This window comes from Thermobia domestica, chromosome 17 (assembly GCF_964235325.1).
Source record: "Thermobia domestica chromosome 17, izTheDome1.hap1.1, whole genome shotgun sequence".
Taxonomy (NCBI): domain Eukaryota; kingdom Metazoa; phylum Arthropoda; class Insecta; order Zygentoma; family Lepismatidae; genus Thermobia; species Thermobia domestica.
The window spans coordinates 103,925,257-103,940,188 of record NC_137470.1 but is presented as its reverse complement, the minus strand read 5'-3'; the positions used below and the strand labels follow the sequence as shown (position 1 = coordinate 103,940,188).

Below are 14,932 nucleotides of genomic sequence, written 5' to 3'. Positions count from 1 at the left end.
TTGATAAAATAGTTGACACTGGGAAACTATATGGAATGGAAGTGAACATCAAAGGTTCGAAAGTCATGAGAATAACCCGTGGAAATGCGCCTTTACGGGTCAGGGTAGAACAAAGAATACTTGGAGAGGTCGATCATTTCATGTATCTAGGAAGTATTTTGACGAGAGACGCTTACTGCATCAAAGAGATCAGGTCAAGAATTGTCACAGCCAAAGAAGCATTCATTAAGAAAAGATCACTCTTAACTAGCAGGCTCAATATTGGACTTAAGAAGAAATTGGTCAAGTGCTATATATGGAGTATTGGATTTTATGGTTCAGAGACTTGGACATTACGGAAGTTGGAGAAGAAATATTTACAGAGTTTTGAAATGCGGTGTTGGAAGAAGACGCAGAAGATAAAAATGGACGGAAAGAGTAACAAACGAAGAAGTTTTAAAACGAATAGAAGAGAAGAGGACTCTTCTAGTCACCATCCTTCGTAGAAAGGCCAATTGCATCGGACACATCTTGCGAAGAAATATTCTTCTTCATACCGCCATAGAAGGGAAGATGGAAGAAAAGCGAGGAATAACAATAAGAAGAACACAAGCGATGAATTATTTGAAAAGTAGAAGAAAATATTGGGAGTTAAAAGAAGCTGAAAATCGTGAAACATGGAAGAAACATTTACAAGCCCAAAGTGAAAATTAAGAAAAAAATCATCAGTCCCAGGACCTGCCAAAAGGCAGAATACTTAATAATAATAATATACACAGGGTGTTACAAAAATGCGTCACACTTTGGGAACAGACTCCTCACATCAAAATAAGAAAAAAACGTCCATATGAACCTGTGCTCAAAAGTGGATAGTTTCGGAGTTATAGGATGCCGAAAACGTGAAACAAGTGAAATTTGAAAGTTCATAGCTCCAGTACTATGGGACCTATGGTAGTTGGGTCAAGACATCACTGAGGAAGTGGCATATAAACTATGCAAATATCCATGTTTAAGAATGCACGAGCACTTGCACACACCCATATTCAACTACTCCCAAACAGCCTCTCTAAAAATGATTGTGCAAGTACCGGAGGTTCTGAAAGATGGATGTTTGGATAGTTCACATACTAGTTCTCAGTGATATCTTGACTCGACTACGATCGATACTATAAAAGTGGAACTATGGAGCTTTAAGTTTCTTTTCTTCACGTTTTCGACACCCAACAACACCGAAACTATCCACTTTTGAGCACAAGTCCATATGAACTTTTTCTCTTATTTTAATGTGAGGAATCTTTTCCCAAAATATTGCGACACATATTTCTAACACCCTATATATAGATAGATAGATAGATCGAGAGAGAGAAAGAGAGATATAGATATATCCACTTGACTTTTAACGCCTTCATAAAAACGAGATTTTGACCAAGAGAGAACGTTATGTATCAAAGACTTTTTCGAACATTAAAACCTATAAGTTTTGACTTCTTTCTTCTTCTTCTTCCTAGATACACTTTTTCACATTTGCGCAATTATTTATCCATGCACTGTACAATAAATTTAAGTATACATTTTTAAAACATTAAACGAACATTTTACGTTAATGTTTTGTTTTAAAATCGTACGTATGTATGCACAGTGTACATCATTTTATGTTTCCTGCAATTAATTAGATATTATAAAATTCACCTTCAAATGTGTACAAATTTTTTTTCCACTTCATTTCTTATAATCAATTTTTAGAACGAATCTACAGCATAGTAGTACATAAGCACTTATACTAGTGCATAACAAGCACAAGTACTGACTTAAGAGGTCAGAATATATGAATAAGAGCAGCTTTTGGTATAAATGGTGTTTTTCATGGTACGTGTGAGGCAAGAAGTGAGAATTATAGAACCTGGTTTTTTTGTTATCCGATCAACCCTTCTGCTATATTAGGTAGTCTACTGTATTCTGAAATGATGTATTGTAGTGTGTATTTAGGATTTAGATTTCTGGGCTTTCGACATCTGTAGACATTCAGCCCGTCACATATGAGAGATGACGTCCCTCGGCGAGCACACTATCCGGGGAAAGGGAAGGAAGGAAGCGGCCTGGCACCTATAAAATAGGTACCATCCCGGCATTTGCCTGGTGTGAATAAGGAAAACCTCATTCAGGATGGCTGACCTGAAAAAGCTTTTCACACTTTTTCGACCGAGTGCCCTCACCGGGAATCGAACCCGGGACCACTCGCACCGAAGGCGGGAGCGTTAGCGACGACGCTACGCAGAGCCACTTGTGGTTTGTATTGTTGAAAATTACTCTCATCCCTCGTTTTAACGAATAAAAAGGGGGATAATAATGGTCCGATGTTGTTAATAAGTTCCGACACTTAAATCTGCAGTGGTTAATATCCAGAAATGCACTACGAAAAAAAAAGAAAAAAAAAGAAAAGAAAAGAAATGAAATCTTACAATTTAACGCACCACTATTATGTCCTTTAGGCTAAGGGAGACGATGGTTAAAGCAAGTAAATGATGTAAGAATTGGTAGAATGATAAAATGGAAAGAAATGGAACTGTCTCAAGAAAACCCACGCTCACGGTTGTTGTCCACCACAAACTTACTTGGCCGGGTATCGAATTAGGGATCCACATACCAGAGGTAAGGGCTCTACCACTGAGCCACCGTGCCCCCTAGCATTACGAAAGATAGATGAAAAAATCCAATACTGTCCTTTTAATGAAGCTCACTATCCAATTTGGTATTGCAAAATACCTCTACATTGTATATATACATTAATACAATAATTCAACATTTTATTAAAATCAAAACTTTTGAACTGAATAGGCTGCTCCAGATTTTGTTTGTTTCTTTGAAAATCTGTTAAATGTACGTCCGTAAAACCGAGGGATGAGTGTATGGATTTTCGCAATAAACAGAATGGGAAACCAAGTGATCAACATATGAACTGCCAAAGTAATATTATACAAGTAGATCAAAGAAAACGGTGAACTTACATGCGTTCCTTCGTCTCAAAAGGTACTGTTGGAAATGTTGACCCATATTCCAGGTGCAGACTGGCCCGATGAATCACGTTCAGCGAAACGTGCAGTAACTTGTCCAGTTGGGCATTGGCAATGGCGTTGCATAAATTCCGTCGCACTGGGCCAATAGTTCGTGGATCGTTGTGGTCACCTTGCATTTCAGGTTGCCCCGCAATACAACTGGATAGATCAGGGTACCTTGGAAGCTATGGATCTTTCGAGAAGTTCTATTAAGTGTGGAAACAGAGTGCACTGCTTCCAAGGAAGCATCTGTTCTATGTGTTGTCCTACTGGAAATACACTAAACGTCATTCGGCTGGCGTTAATTGATTCATGAAAGGCTCGAAGATGCTGGTAATGTAATGGGCTGAGCTCCTCATCCTGGACATAGCCCACAACACACCATTTTTTTTTTCCACATCATGCAGTGGTAGCTTTAATATTAGTCGTAACTTTTCAACAGACCAATACTGCATATTTTGCCATACTTTTGTTAGGATAAGAATTTTTATGGATATTTCTTTAGTGTCATGTTATAACTCAAGTTTTGTGTCAAAAATATAAATTTTATTTTCTGCCATTCAATTCTTTTAATTTCTATAAAATAACCCAAATTTTCAAAAAGTTTTCGTGGTAAATATAAAGTACCCTCCCTTGGTGTAAAGTGTTACCATAATATGTATGAGTTTATTTCCAGTTAAAATTGAAGATTCTGACACTAGGCGTCGTAACGGGTACAGCTGACGCAAAGTGTCGCACACCTAAACGGAAAAGACCTGCTTGTTTCAGAGTAATGGTATTAAAAGTGGAATCACACGTAAATCAAGGGGTTACGCGTAACACCGCACACCAAGGGAAGGTTACAAAATGTTCAGCACATAAATCATTAATTCTCTGTCCCAGAAAATGTAATATTCTTCAATATTTTCTACCAATTATAAACTAAAACAACTGAAGACACAAAATAGAGAAGAATATTACATTTTCTGGGACAGAGAATTAATGATTTATGTGCTGAACATTTTGTAACCCTCCCTTGGTGTGCGGTGTTACGCGTAACCCCTTGATGTACGTGTGATTCCACTTTTAATACCATTACTCTGAAACAAGCAGGTCTTTTCCGTTTAGGTGTGCGACACTTTGCGTTAGCTGTGCCCGTTGCGACGCCTAGTGTCAGAATCTTCAATTTTAACTGGAAATAAACTCATACATATTATGGTAACACTTTACACCAAGGGAGGATACTTTATATTTACCACGAAAACTTTTTTTGAAAATTTGGGTTATTTTATAGAAATTAAAAGAATTGAATGGCAGAAAATAAAATTTATAATTTTTGACACAAAACTTGAGTTATAACATAACACTAAAGAAATATCCATAAAAATTCTTATCCTAACAAAAGTATGGACAATTTAATCTACTTTGGTGTGCGTTGGGTTAAAATCAATGCATCTACTACAATTGCGGTACAAGTTGCTTAGAAAACCAATTATGTGTTCGAAATCTTGTTTACACAGTCTTCCCGATTTCTCAAAATTCGTTTGTAAAATGAAGAAACGCTGTATTTTTCACTGTACGATTCATTCATTCTGAAATGAAGAGTGTATTTCCAAAACATGCTAAATTCAAAAATGTCCGATATTAAATTGAATATGGAAGAGTATACTATAAGACCTTTTATGTTAAATTTTGTAATTATTTTTTGTTAAAACACATTATTTTCTGTGGAAAATTCTGTTTGAAATGTTACTTGCCGTAATGTTTCAATGTAAAATGATATAGTTTTTGGTCCTTTCTGAAGAATTCTACCAAACGGATTTAGCATGTTTTGAAAATACATTCCTCAAATGTTTAGAGACATGTTTTTCATGTTTGTTTACACGCACAATCAGTTTCAACAATATTCTGTATGATACAAAAGTTATAGGGGAGGCAAGTATCATACAAAATATGATACAAGAGTCATAGGGAAGAGAAAAACCAAACAAAACAAAACAAAACAAAAAAATCTATTGAATGAGTAACTGGAAACGTATTTACATTGTAATGTTTAAAACAAAAGTAATATATACATAAAAATGTGTAATCATATATTTACACACTAACAACATCATTACATCTTCACTCCTCTTCCTCCGAGCTATACCATTGTATGATGCTTTCATAAAACGCAATCACTTTCTCGGGAAATAATACATTCGCTTCACGAACTGGCACAAGGGTGGCGTCGATGCTGTTTTCCCTACAAACAGAAAACAATTATACTAAAAACTACGAACATTAAGCTACTCTTTCGTTCATCATTCAATTTAAGGACAATTCTACGGTCACCATTTTCAGGCAGTGTCCAAAAGTACATAGTGCACACTCGAAGTCTACAAATGGAGTGCACACTAAATAGTGTACACTTCGTCAAATTAGCTTTTGATCCGCACTTGATTCCAACGCTTCATAATGGTGGAACATGGAACATTGATAACAAAAAAAGGAGATATTCGCGTACTAGAAAAAATAAACATGCTTTTTTTTTAATGATTTTCCAGTTGTATTAAATATAAATATATCGTACAGATTGACAATATGGGGTAACCATAAAATGACAAGTTTCTTTCATGTATGCCAAGAGCTCAAAACCGGTACCGAAAGATCAAATCACTGAATCGAAAAAATGAATGAAAGGGCCAAAGTAAAAACTTACCAACACGAATTTCTGAAATCTTTGATAAATGTATGGAAAGAAATTTTTGATTAGTATTTCACTTTTGGGCAGCTGTCAAAAATACAAAATGTACGATAATTGGCATATTAGTCTCTCACAAGTGCAAGGAAATATGGTAGCTTTGAATGGAATTTCTTTAGAATCAAAAGTAGAAAATTAGGTCTATCTGCCTAACATTTGCAGCTGCAGCTGTAGCTATAGAGAAATGAATAATCTAGGCATTCATTATTCTATATTAGAGCTTAATATTTTAATTCATAGGGCATTAATATTTGTCATTTACGTGCAAATAGCTATATTACCGACAGTCTAATTATCTCAAGCTACATAAACCATGTAATATTTAAACACAAATGTCTTTATAGTATTATTAAAGAAACTATTTGGTTGTTTTCCCTTTGCATGCAAACAACAACGTAAATAGGTTTGTTATTTGTGTAACATTTTTATATTTCACTTGTAATATCACTAAATTGTATATTTATCAAGTAAATTATTATTAGATCACCTTACAAATAAATTCACTTCAATAAAAATATTAAACGTATTGCTTTTAAAATTTTATTAGGTTATTTTATTACAAATCGCCATGTTAAGCACACAAGTATACTAACATACTGTACATCCTCGCACACTACGCACTATGCACTCGCAGACTTGTGAACTTGGACCTTTTGACGCACACTAGGTGACGTCAGTTCCGGAAATAAGCGTACTTCAAATGTGCACTTGTATCTTTTGGACACAGAATAACGAAGAGAAGGTTAGAGAATAACGAACTGACATTATAGACTGAAATAGTAGTGACGTCATTTCCTCTCCGTTACCATGGTGATCGCCATTTTGTTTTCTACACAAACGTTAATTGAAGTATGAGGCGTTTGTAGTTTCGTGTGCATAAGAACAATAGCTGTGAAATTATTTAGAATGTTCAAATACTTTAAGGACGAAGTGAAGTTGGTTGGAAAAGGTACAAGACACAACTAGTCATGAGTGGTTCTGCACATATTTTTAAACAACTGTTAAAACAGTAATTCTTCGTGCTTGGAATACTGTATGTAATATCGATACCACTGAGTGAAAAATTTAAACTTATAGTGAATAAGGTGGATACACTTTGACAGATATTGTAATCAAAATGAAAAAAATAAACAAAAGTACGATATGAAAAAGAACATTTCCGAGGGAATGTAAACTTGCACTTATTTCATTTTAATACATGTCAATATAGGCCTATAATTTTCTCTCTATGAAACTAAATATTACTTACCTATTTGTTTTTTCCACCTTCTTTTTTCTGCTTCATTCATGGGAAATGTAAAAAATCGCTATCGCTATAATGTTTACAATCAGGTACATAACACAACCATTTTTGTGCTATTTCTCAGCCTTCGCTCGTGTTTGTAATGGCAATCATCATAGCAACGAAAAGGATGTGATGTCACACTATTTCAGTCTGCACACACACTACAGTTCCGTTTAACCGAATAAATAATAATAATAATAATAAACTTAATTTGATCCTACAAAAGAATGTTTAATAACCTACTACTATTCTTATTGTCAACTGAAACCTGAGTGCCCAGTTACCTTGGATGTTTCTGTCCCTTCTCATTTTACAACTTGAGGTGAAAGGGCGGAGGGGCGAGTGTCAGGATACACCTAGCAATATACCGCTAAAAGAAATGTTTGAGTACTATGTCGGAAATGACAAGTATTGTGTATACAAAGGTGTATTTAAAAATAAGATGAATTTGTCTGTAAAACACAGATATTTTTGTGTACCTACTTAATTTTTTTCGTATGTTACAGATACCGAGGTGAGGGAGCCGTAACTTAGATTTTTTTCTGGGAGGCAAAGCATTAATACGCGTATTTGAGCCCCCAAGAAAAATTGTTTTTTCTAATTCTTGGGAACCTCTTTCCATCTTTCTCTTACTCTTTATGGGCCTTCCGGAGGCTGTGGGCCCTATCGCACGACAAGGCCTCCGGGTCGTTAGTTACGACCATGGGCCCGTTCCGTACATGACAAATTAATTAAAGGGAAAATATTGACAAATCTCAAAGCCATACTAATATATATTATTTCTAGGGACCCTAATAGTGCACACTTTTTTATTGAAATGGGCCCACAACTCATTTTTGTTTAATTTACCTTTTGTGTGGTTTGTTTATGTACTGTAGTGAACCTGTTTGATGTTTCATTTATAATTCATATTCGTATCGCATATGCAATAAGAAAATTTTGTCTCAAAATGGGCCCCCCTCGAACGGCGGGAAGCTTCCCTGAGGGGGCGGGGGCAGTTGCCCCCCACAAATCACGGCCTTGTGAGGGAGCTCTGACAACAGTTACAATCTTTTACGTCAACCCGTCTAGTACCTATAGCAATTTAAAGATGGCGCATCAACTTGAACATTACTCTGAGGAGATGTGGAGTGTTATTAGCTTTCTATGGGCCAACGGACAGGACATTAATCGAGATTTGGTGGAGGTCTATGAATAGAATGTTATGCCGTAGAAACAAATGTGTGTGTGTGGTGCAACGCATTCGCAAGTAGGAGAAGAACTACGAGAGATGACAAAAGAGGTGGCAGACTAGCAACGTCCATCACAGACAGAAATATGTGTGGATTTTTTTTCGTGAATTGGGACACAATGAAAACTAGACAAATTGATGAAATTTTTATGAATAATCAGAAATGTTTGTGTCTCTCAACATTCTCCATTATGGTGGTTTTATAGAACATACATGCTATTGTAAACTGGAGCCATGATAATCACAATCAGAAAATGTAAATTGAATAATGATGTACTGAAACCCAGATAAAATAGTAGATACAATCTACATACTTTGCGTCCAAAAATAAAATTCTTCTAATTCATAGTACATGCAGAACGTAGGCCTGAAGAGCATGTAAAAAGACAAATACAACGAATAAATTATGTAACAGAATTATCTCCTTGTACTCAGTATCAGCGTATGTTGTGTAACGTTTGTTATAGAAATTGACTATTTTGTGCTATAATGGAAAACTCGTTTAACATATTCTACTGAAACAAACTTATTTAACACCATAAAGAAATGTTTTAAATGACTGTAGAACGTATACATTCAATTCAATAAGTCAGAATGAAATCACGTAACAAACCTTACACCATACAACGTAACAAACGTTATACTTCATGATGTAACGTTTAGTGTATTCAAAAATAAGTAGAGGAGCTGTATTTGTAAAAGATCTACACTTGAAAGTCTTGTTGCTTTATCAGCAAACAGTCAAGAGATATACGCCTTCACCAATAATGCAAATCTTAGCCGCTTGGAGCGTTGTATGTCAGTATTTACCCTTTGGTCTGTCTGACAATAAAATCGTTCCACAGCCTGAGTCTCAATGTGAGGTAGCAACTAGTTGCTCAGAGAATGTGCGAGTATATGGCATATGTGAATCCTGAAACAAAATCAAGGGAGAGTTTCTAACTGTACTGACTTCAAACGAATCGTTTCAAGCGACCGAAACCTGCACTGATGGTGCTGCTCAAGATTCCAAAAATCTAAAAGCTGTATCATTCTCAAACACACTGAAGTATCATGTTGAATAGAATCATGAATTGTACCATAAATAATAATAAAATCAATCCTACTCTTAAACGCAATGTATGAAAGCGGGTTTTACACACTTGTGCTACTATAAAAAATGAAGAGCAGTTTTATGATGTAAAAATGCAAAAAGTGACATTAATAACGTTCATTGTTACTACATTCTTCTTCAGGATGTTCAATTGGTTGCTATTAAATACGAAGAGAAGTGGGAAACGGGCACTGTCTGTTTCACGAATCCAACAAACACAATATGTGAAAATCGGTCCATCATGCTCAGTGCTACTATTCGCAAATACTGGTGACGTAAAACCACTGAAACAATGCAGATTCCAGTGGTACATACAGAAAACTGCTGCTGCGTCCTAAACCTCTGACAACCTGATATAAATAATTCTCAAGAACTAGCAGTTAGTGACCATATTCTTGTTAGGTATCCATAGAAGAGACACTTTCTGGGAAAATTTACCATATGAAGAATATTATAAGTATCCATATACCCGCACGCACTGCATGCCACATGTTCTCATTACAAACACGTTTTCTACAATCATAAACGAACACTGCAGACGAAGGAAGAAGACTAATATCCACGAAGAAACAAAGAGGATTCGGAACATTACGAAGAAAGTCGACTATTCATGGGTCCCTCCCTCCAAGAAGATGGCTATAAAAAACGACGAGACGAGGACATTATCAGTTCAATGCTGATCGATCACTTACCAAAACCTTCTCCTGAGGCCTAACACCAACTCCCAGGGCTGCTATGAGCGAAGGAGGTATCCTTTAAGGTTAGTGTAAAGGGACAAGTTTTGCCGATAGATGTCACTACAAACTTCGTATCTCTCCAATGTATTTTTTACCTTTCACGAAAATTTACAATTTCTTTTACAAATTTCAACCTAGAGAGTTCAAATTTTTAAAGAAGGAACTTCATAACCTATCAAAGGGAACAATCCGTGCCGATATTTTATTTAGAATTTTCTTTATTGTTGAAACAGTTCCATTGTTAAAGATTTAGATACCCATTTCAACAATCAAGCAATTTCAACAATGAACAAAATTCTAAATAAAAAATCGGCACGGATTATTGCCTTCGATAGATTATGAAGTTCCTTTTCTAAAAATTTGAAGTCTCTAGGTTAAAATTTGTAAGAGAAATCGTGAATTTTCGTGAAAGGTAAAAAATATATGGGAGACACGAAGACTGTAGTGCCATCTATCGGTGAAGCTTGTCCCTTTAAACCAACCTTAATACCTACTCCCAAGGGTGCTATGGGCTAAGGTGTATTACCGATCCCCATCTGAGGTACATGTGGGCTAGGACAATTATCCTATTCGAGGCCACGTAGTGTGCCGAAGAACATCAAACTCATTGTACGCAGAAAACATTTTATTCAGACTTACAAAACTTTCTAAAATTTTTATAAGACAATTCCTTTCACAATAAAAGATGAAGAGTTGAAACTCCACATACATTTTTCAAGACTCTACCAATCAGAACATTGCAATATGCATTAATAAAGTGTGCAATTCATGCAAAAAAGCAAGAAACAATGTACAAGTACCCATACTTTCTTCCACGTTTGAATGATGAGTAGGTGAGAAATTGTCGGATCTAATCGTATGTAAATTGCCGAAATCTATAAATGTACGAGAAAAATTTACTGCTAACACAAAGCTTGTAAAGTCAACTGAGTCTTGAGCTGGAACTGAAGACGCCAGTGCGATCTTTAAGACAAATTATTTCAATTTTATGCCAATTCAATATAAATTAAGCTTTCAATTGTTATTAAAAACACTTAAAAGTGGAAGTTCCACAATTACTGTAATTTCAATGTATTAACATTACTAGGTATTCATTTATTAAGATGAAGGTGTGTTCGAAAAATTAAGTAGCCTCTTTTTAACATAGACATCTTCAACTGTGAATAGCAGGCATAAGTCTTATGAATAAAAGTATTGCGACTCACAAGGAACGGACATGAACATGTCATCTGGACATCCGAAACAAACCTAGTCCATTCGATAAACATAACAAAGATATGTTCACACACAGAACATTAGGTGCCATGGACAACGGTGTAAGTTCCTGGGGCCCATTAACCCTGTCAGTATAAAGAAAATCGTAGACTCGTAGTGAAATAGTGATTGTTCATTGGAAAGTCATGGTTTATAGTTCATTCTCTTCAGCATGAAACAAGCTTTCCAGAGGTGTTATGTATCGGGTCCCATAACGTAGGCCTATTAGAACAGGGAAAATTGGGAAAATGTCGAGAAAATTCCCTTCCATCAACTCTGATATCCCTGAAGTGTCCCCGGCTAAAAGCACACAATCCAAACTTATCTCAAAAAATACTATAGGGGATAAGAAATGAGTGTACCACGTTTTGTTTTGATAGACGAACTAGGTATGAGGGGAAAGGTTCTATACTAATACGCTCTGCACATACAAAACCGAACTTATGACCTAACCTTATATGTGATATACACATTTCTTATCCCCTATAACATTTTTCAAGATACATTTGGATTGTGTGCTTTTAGCCGGGGACACTCCAGAGGTGGCCAAAGTTGATGGGAGGGATTTTTGGAGGAAATTTTCCCTGCTCAAGTACGGTATGGGTCCCAATACATCACACCTCTGGAAAGCTTGTTTCATGCTGAAGAGAATGAACTATAAACCATGACTTCCCAATGAACAGTCACTATTTCACTACGAGTCTACGATTTTCTTTATACTAACAGGGTTAATGGGCCCCAGGGACTTACTCCGTTGTCCATGGCACCTAATTTTTTGTACATAAACATATCTTTGTTATGTTTATTGAATAGACTATGTTTGATTCGGATGTCCGGATGACACGTTCATGTCCGTTCCTTGTCAATAACGTTTGTTACGGATATATTTTTTGTTTTCCTGCACACAAATGTCAAGAGAAGATTTTTGTGTTATTCAGTTCTGCAGTATTTTTACATTATAAAAGCATGTTCACTTTCGACAAAAAGTACTAGAACAAAAATATTATTTTCTGTATTTGGTTCTAGAGAAATCTTGTTTGTGTATACAATGTTTCTTACACATAATTCAACTCCGATATATCAATAAAAATGTGATACCAGAGACATGAATATTCTTCAATTTTCAACTATAAACTATCCTTTATTACATGCACATGTTAGAAGTTCTGATGTTTCAAATAATAGTAAATACAAATAAAACCTTCAAAATTGTTTGCTGGTGTAACGTTTGTTACAATGAAATGGTCCAATTGCTCTTGAGATGAAAATTAGATGTCTTAATGTACATTACCTTCAATGACAAACACCTACCACTTAACTAGAAAGGAACGTTCCCCCTCCTCTTCACACACGCCCAATATGCGCTCTGCTGGGCGTTGGCAGTTCACTGTCTGCTAACAGAAATAAAATCAGAAATGAAAAGAACTTTACATCACTATAACTTTAGACAATAATTTTAAATATTTACATTTGGTCATACTTTGATATATAACACTACAGCGTCATTCAATGTCAACTCCCTAGAGGAATGTGCTTCAATGTCTCAGATTCTTTTCAAAATTTTTCCATAGATAAATACCAATGAAATTATGCTAAATTAATATTTTTCCGATTTTTTTTTTTTTTTGATAAGAAATGGGCCGGGGAGAAATTTTTGAAAAATATGAACTTGGCACCATTTTCACTTTCCAGCATTCAGCATCATGGAACTAAAATTACCGTAACTTTCTTATCTTTCAAGTTATTAGGCTCACCCAGGTGTCAAATGAAAGCTTATTTTTTGCTCTTTTAGTAGATGCTAAAAACCTTGCGAAAGGTCAAACATTATTGGGCATACAAACCTTTTTTTTTTTTAACAAATTGTGCCACTTCTCAAAAGTTAGAACTATGAAACCTTTTTTCTGCATTCCTCTTAACACGTACATGGTACGCTTGATTTTGTTTTTATTATTATTTTATTATTATTATTATTACATGTACGGAAATATACAGTTTTAGGTTTTGTTACATTTGTGTCATTGCTCACTAGTTACAACTATGAAACTTTTGAAGCTTTTTTTTTTCTTTTTTATAGAATCATCTTAGCACACATATGATATGGTTAAAATATAAAAGGGGTGCTTTTGATATTTTTGTACGTCAGAGCTCAATTCATGAATCGCTCTTGGCCTTTTATATTCTACTGGCCAGAAAATGAAGACTTTTGTTGGGTACCTTTTGAAAATATCATCTGGGAAGTTCCTGTTCCATCTCTTACAAGCCAATCAGCCCGGACTTAACGCAACTGAAAGCAAAATTTTCAAAAAAGTATCATATCATTAGCGAAAACAATGAGCTGTGGAATATAGGAGACAACATTTTGTATGTAAATCTGTAAATCTGTGTAATTTTGAGAAGTATTACCGGTATGTTTATTGTTTTCGTCTATGTACATTAGTCTAGTATTTCTTATTTTTCGTGATAGGTTTTGTAATAAACACTCGGCCCCTTGCATTGCCAGGCCTATATTTTCCATTCACAAAACCTCAAAATTATTACAAAAAAAGCCTCCCTTTTTGTTATTTAACCATACCAAATGAATGCAAACTAATCCTATAAAAATGACAAAAGTGTGATAGTTGTAAGCAATGGTACAATTGAGAAAAAAAAGAAAATCATAGTTAGAGTACAAAAAAGTAATATTATGGTACTGTCAAAACTACACATTAGACCAATTGTATTTCTAAGCACACCTAATATTTACTTAAGATGATTATTTGAAAAAGTTTCAAAGTGTGAAAGTTGTCACTTCAGAGTAGAGATGGCCAAAATTTTCCGGAATTCGGATAATTTCTTTTTCCGATTTTACATTCCGGAATTCGTAAAATAAAAATTTCGGAATTGGCCGTCCCCACTTCAGAGGAAAGGCATAATCTGTTAGCAACACTAACATTGTAATTTCTGTACATTTAAAATACACATAATACACATACTACTACTACTACTACTACTAATAATAATAATAATATTTATTATTATTATTATTATTATTATTATTATTATTATTATTATTATTATTATTATTATTATTATTATCGCAAAAATACCAAAAGCACCATTTTTATTTTTTAACCCTATCTACAGGAACCCTATGTGCTAAAATGATTCTACAGGGTGTCCCAAAAGTAATGGTAAAAAATGAAACCACAGGTTCCTGGCACCAAAGCGAGAAAAAAGTGTATATGACCTATAGTCCGGAAGTGGACAAGGGCGGAGCTAGACAGCTTCGAATGTAGGGGGAAAAGAACTTCACACTTGGCAGCGGAATAATGATAGGAGCTAGGAAGGGTGTTCATAAATACATAAAGATTATCTTGACTTGACATGTGAAACGCATGTTACATAACTGCACCAGAGATTCTCCATACGTCAATTAGGAATTCACTGAATGTCCGTACGCCAGGGGTATTGAAACTGTGAAAGTAAATATGAAAAACCATACAGAAAAAAGTTGTCATCTGTGGCACGATTGCACGCATATGTACAATGGGAGTCAAAGCAAAGACCACTTAGCATGGTTGCATAATATCAGGGAACAA

General features: G+C 35.2%; 1 protein-coding gene across 2 annotated transcripts in view; it reads right to left on the bottom strand.

The window, feature by feature from the left end:
• Window positions 1-5,004: 5,004 nt before the first annotated feature.
• LOC145674275 (uncharacterized) overlaps window positions 5,005-14,932 on the bottom strand; it is a 35,303-nt gene continuing 25,375 nt past the window's right edge. The window contains exons 5-6 of one of the 2 annotated variants that reach the window (XM_081744110.1): window positions 12,666-12,748; window positions 5,005-5,256 (exon numbers count right to left, since the gene is read on the bottom strand). In XM_081744110.1, the coding sequence (XP_081600236.1) occupies window positions 5,136-5,256; window positions 12,666-12,748 (204 nt within the window). In that variant the 3' untranslated portion in view covers window positions 5,005-5,135. The remainder of the gene's footprint in view (window positions 5,257-12,665; window positions 12,749-14,932) is intronic. The other variant, XM_081744111.1, reaches the window with a different exon arrangement.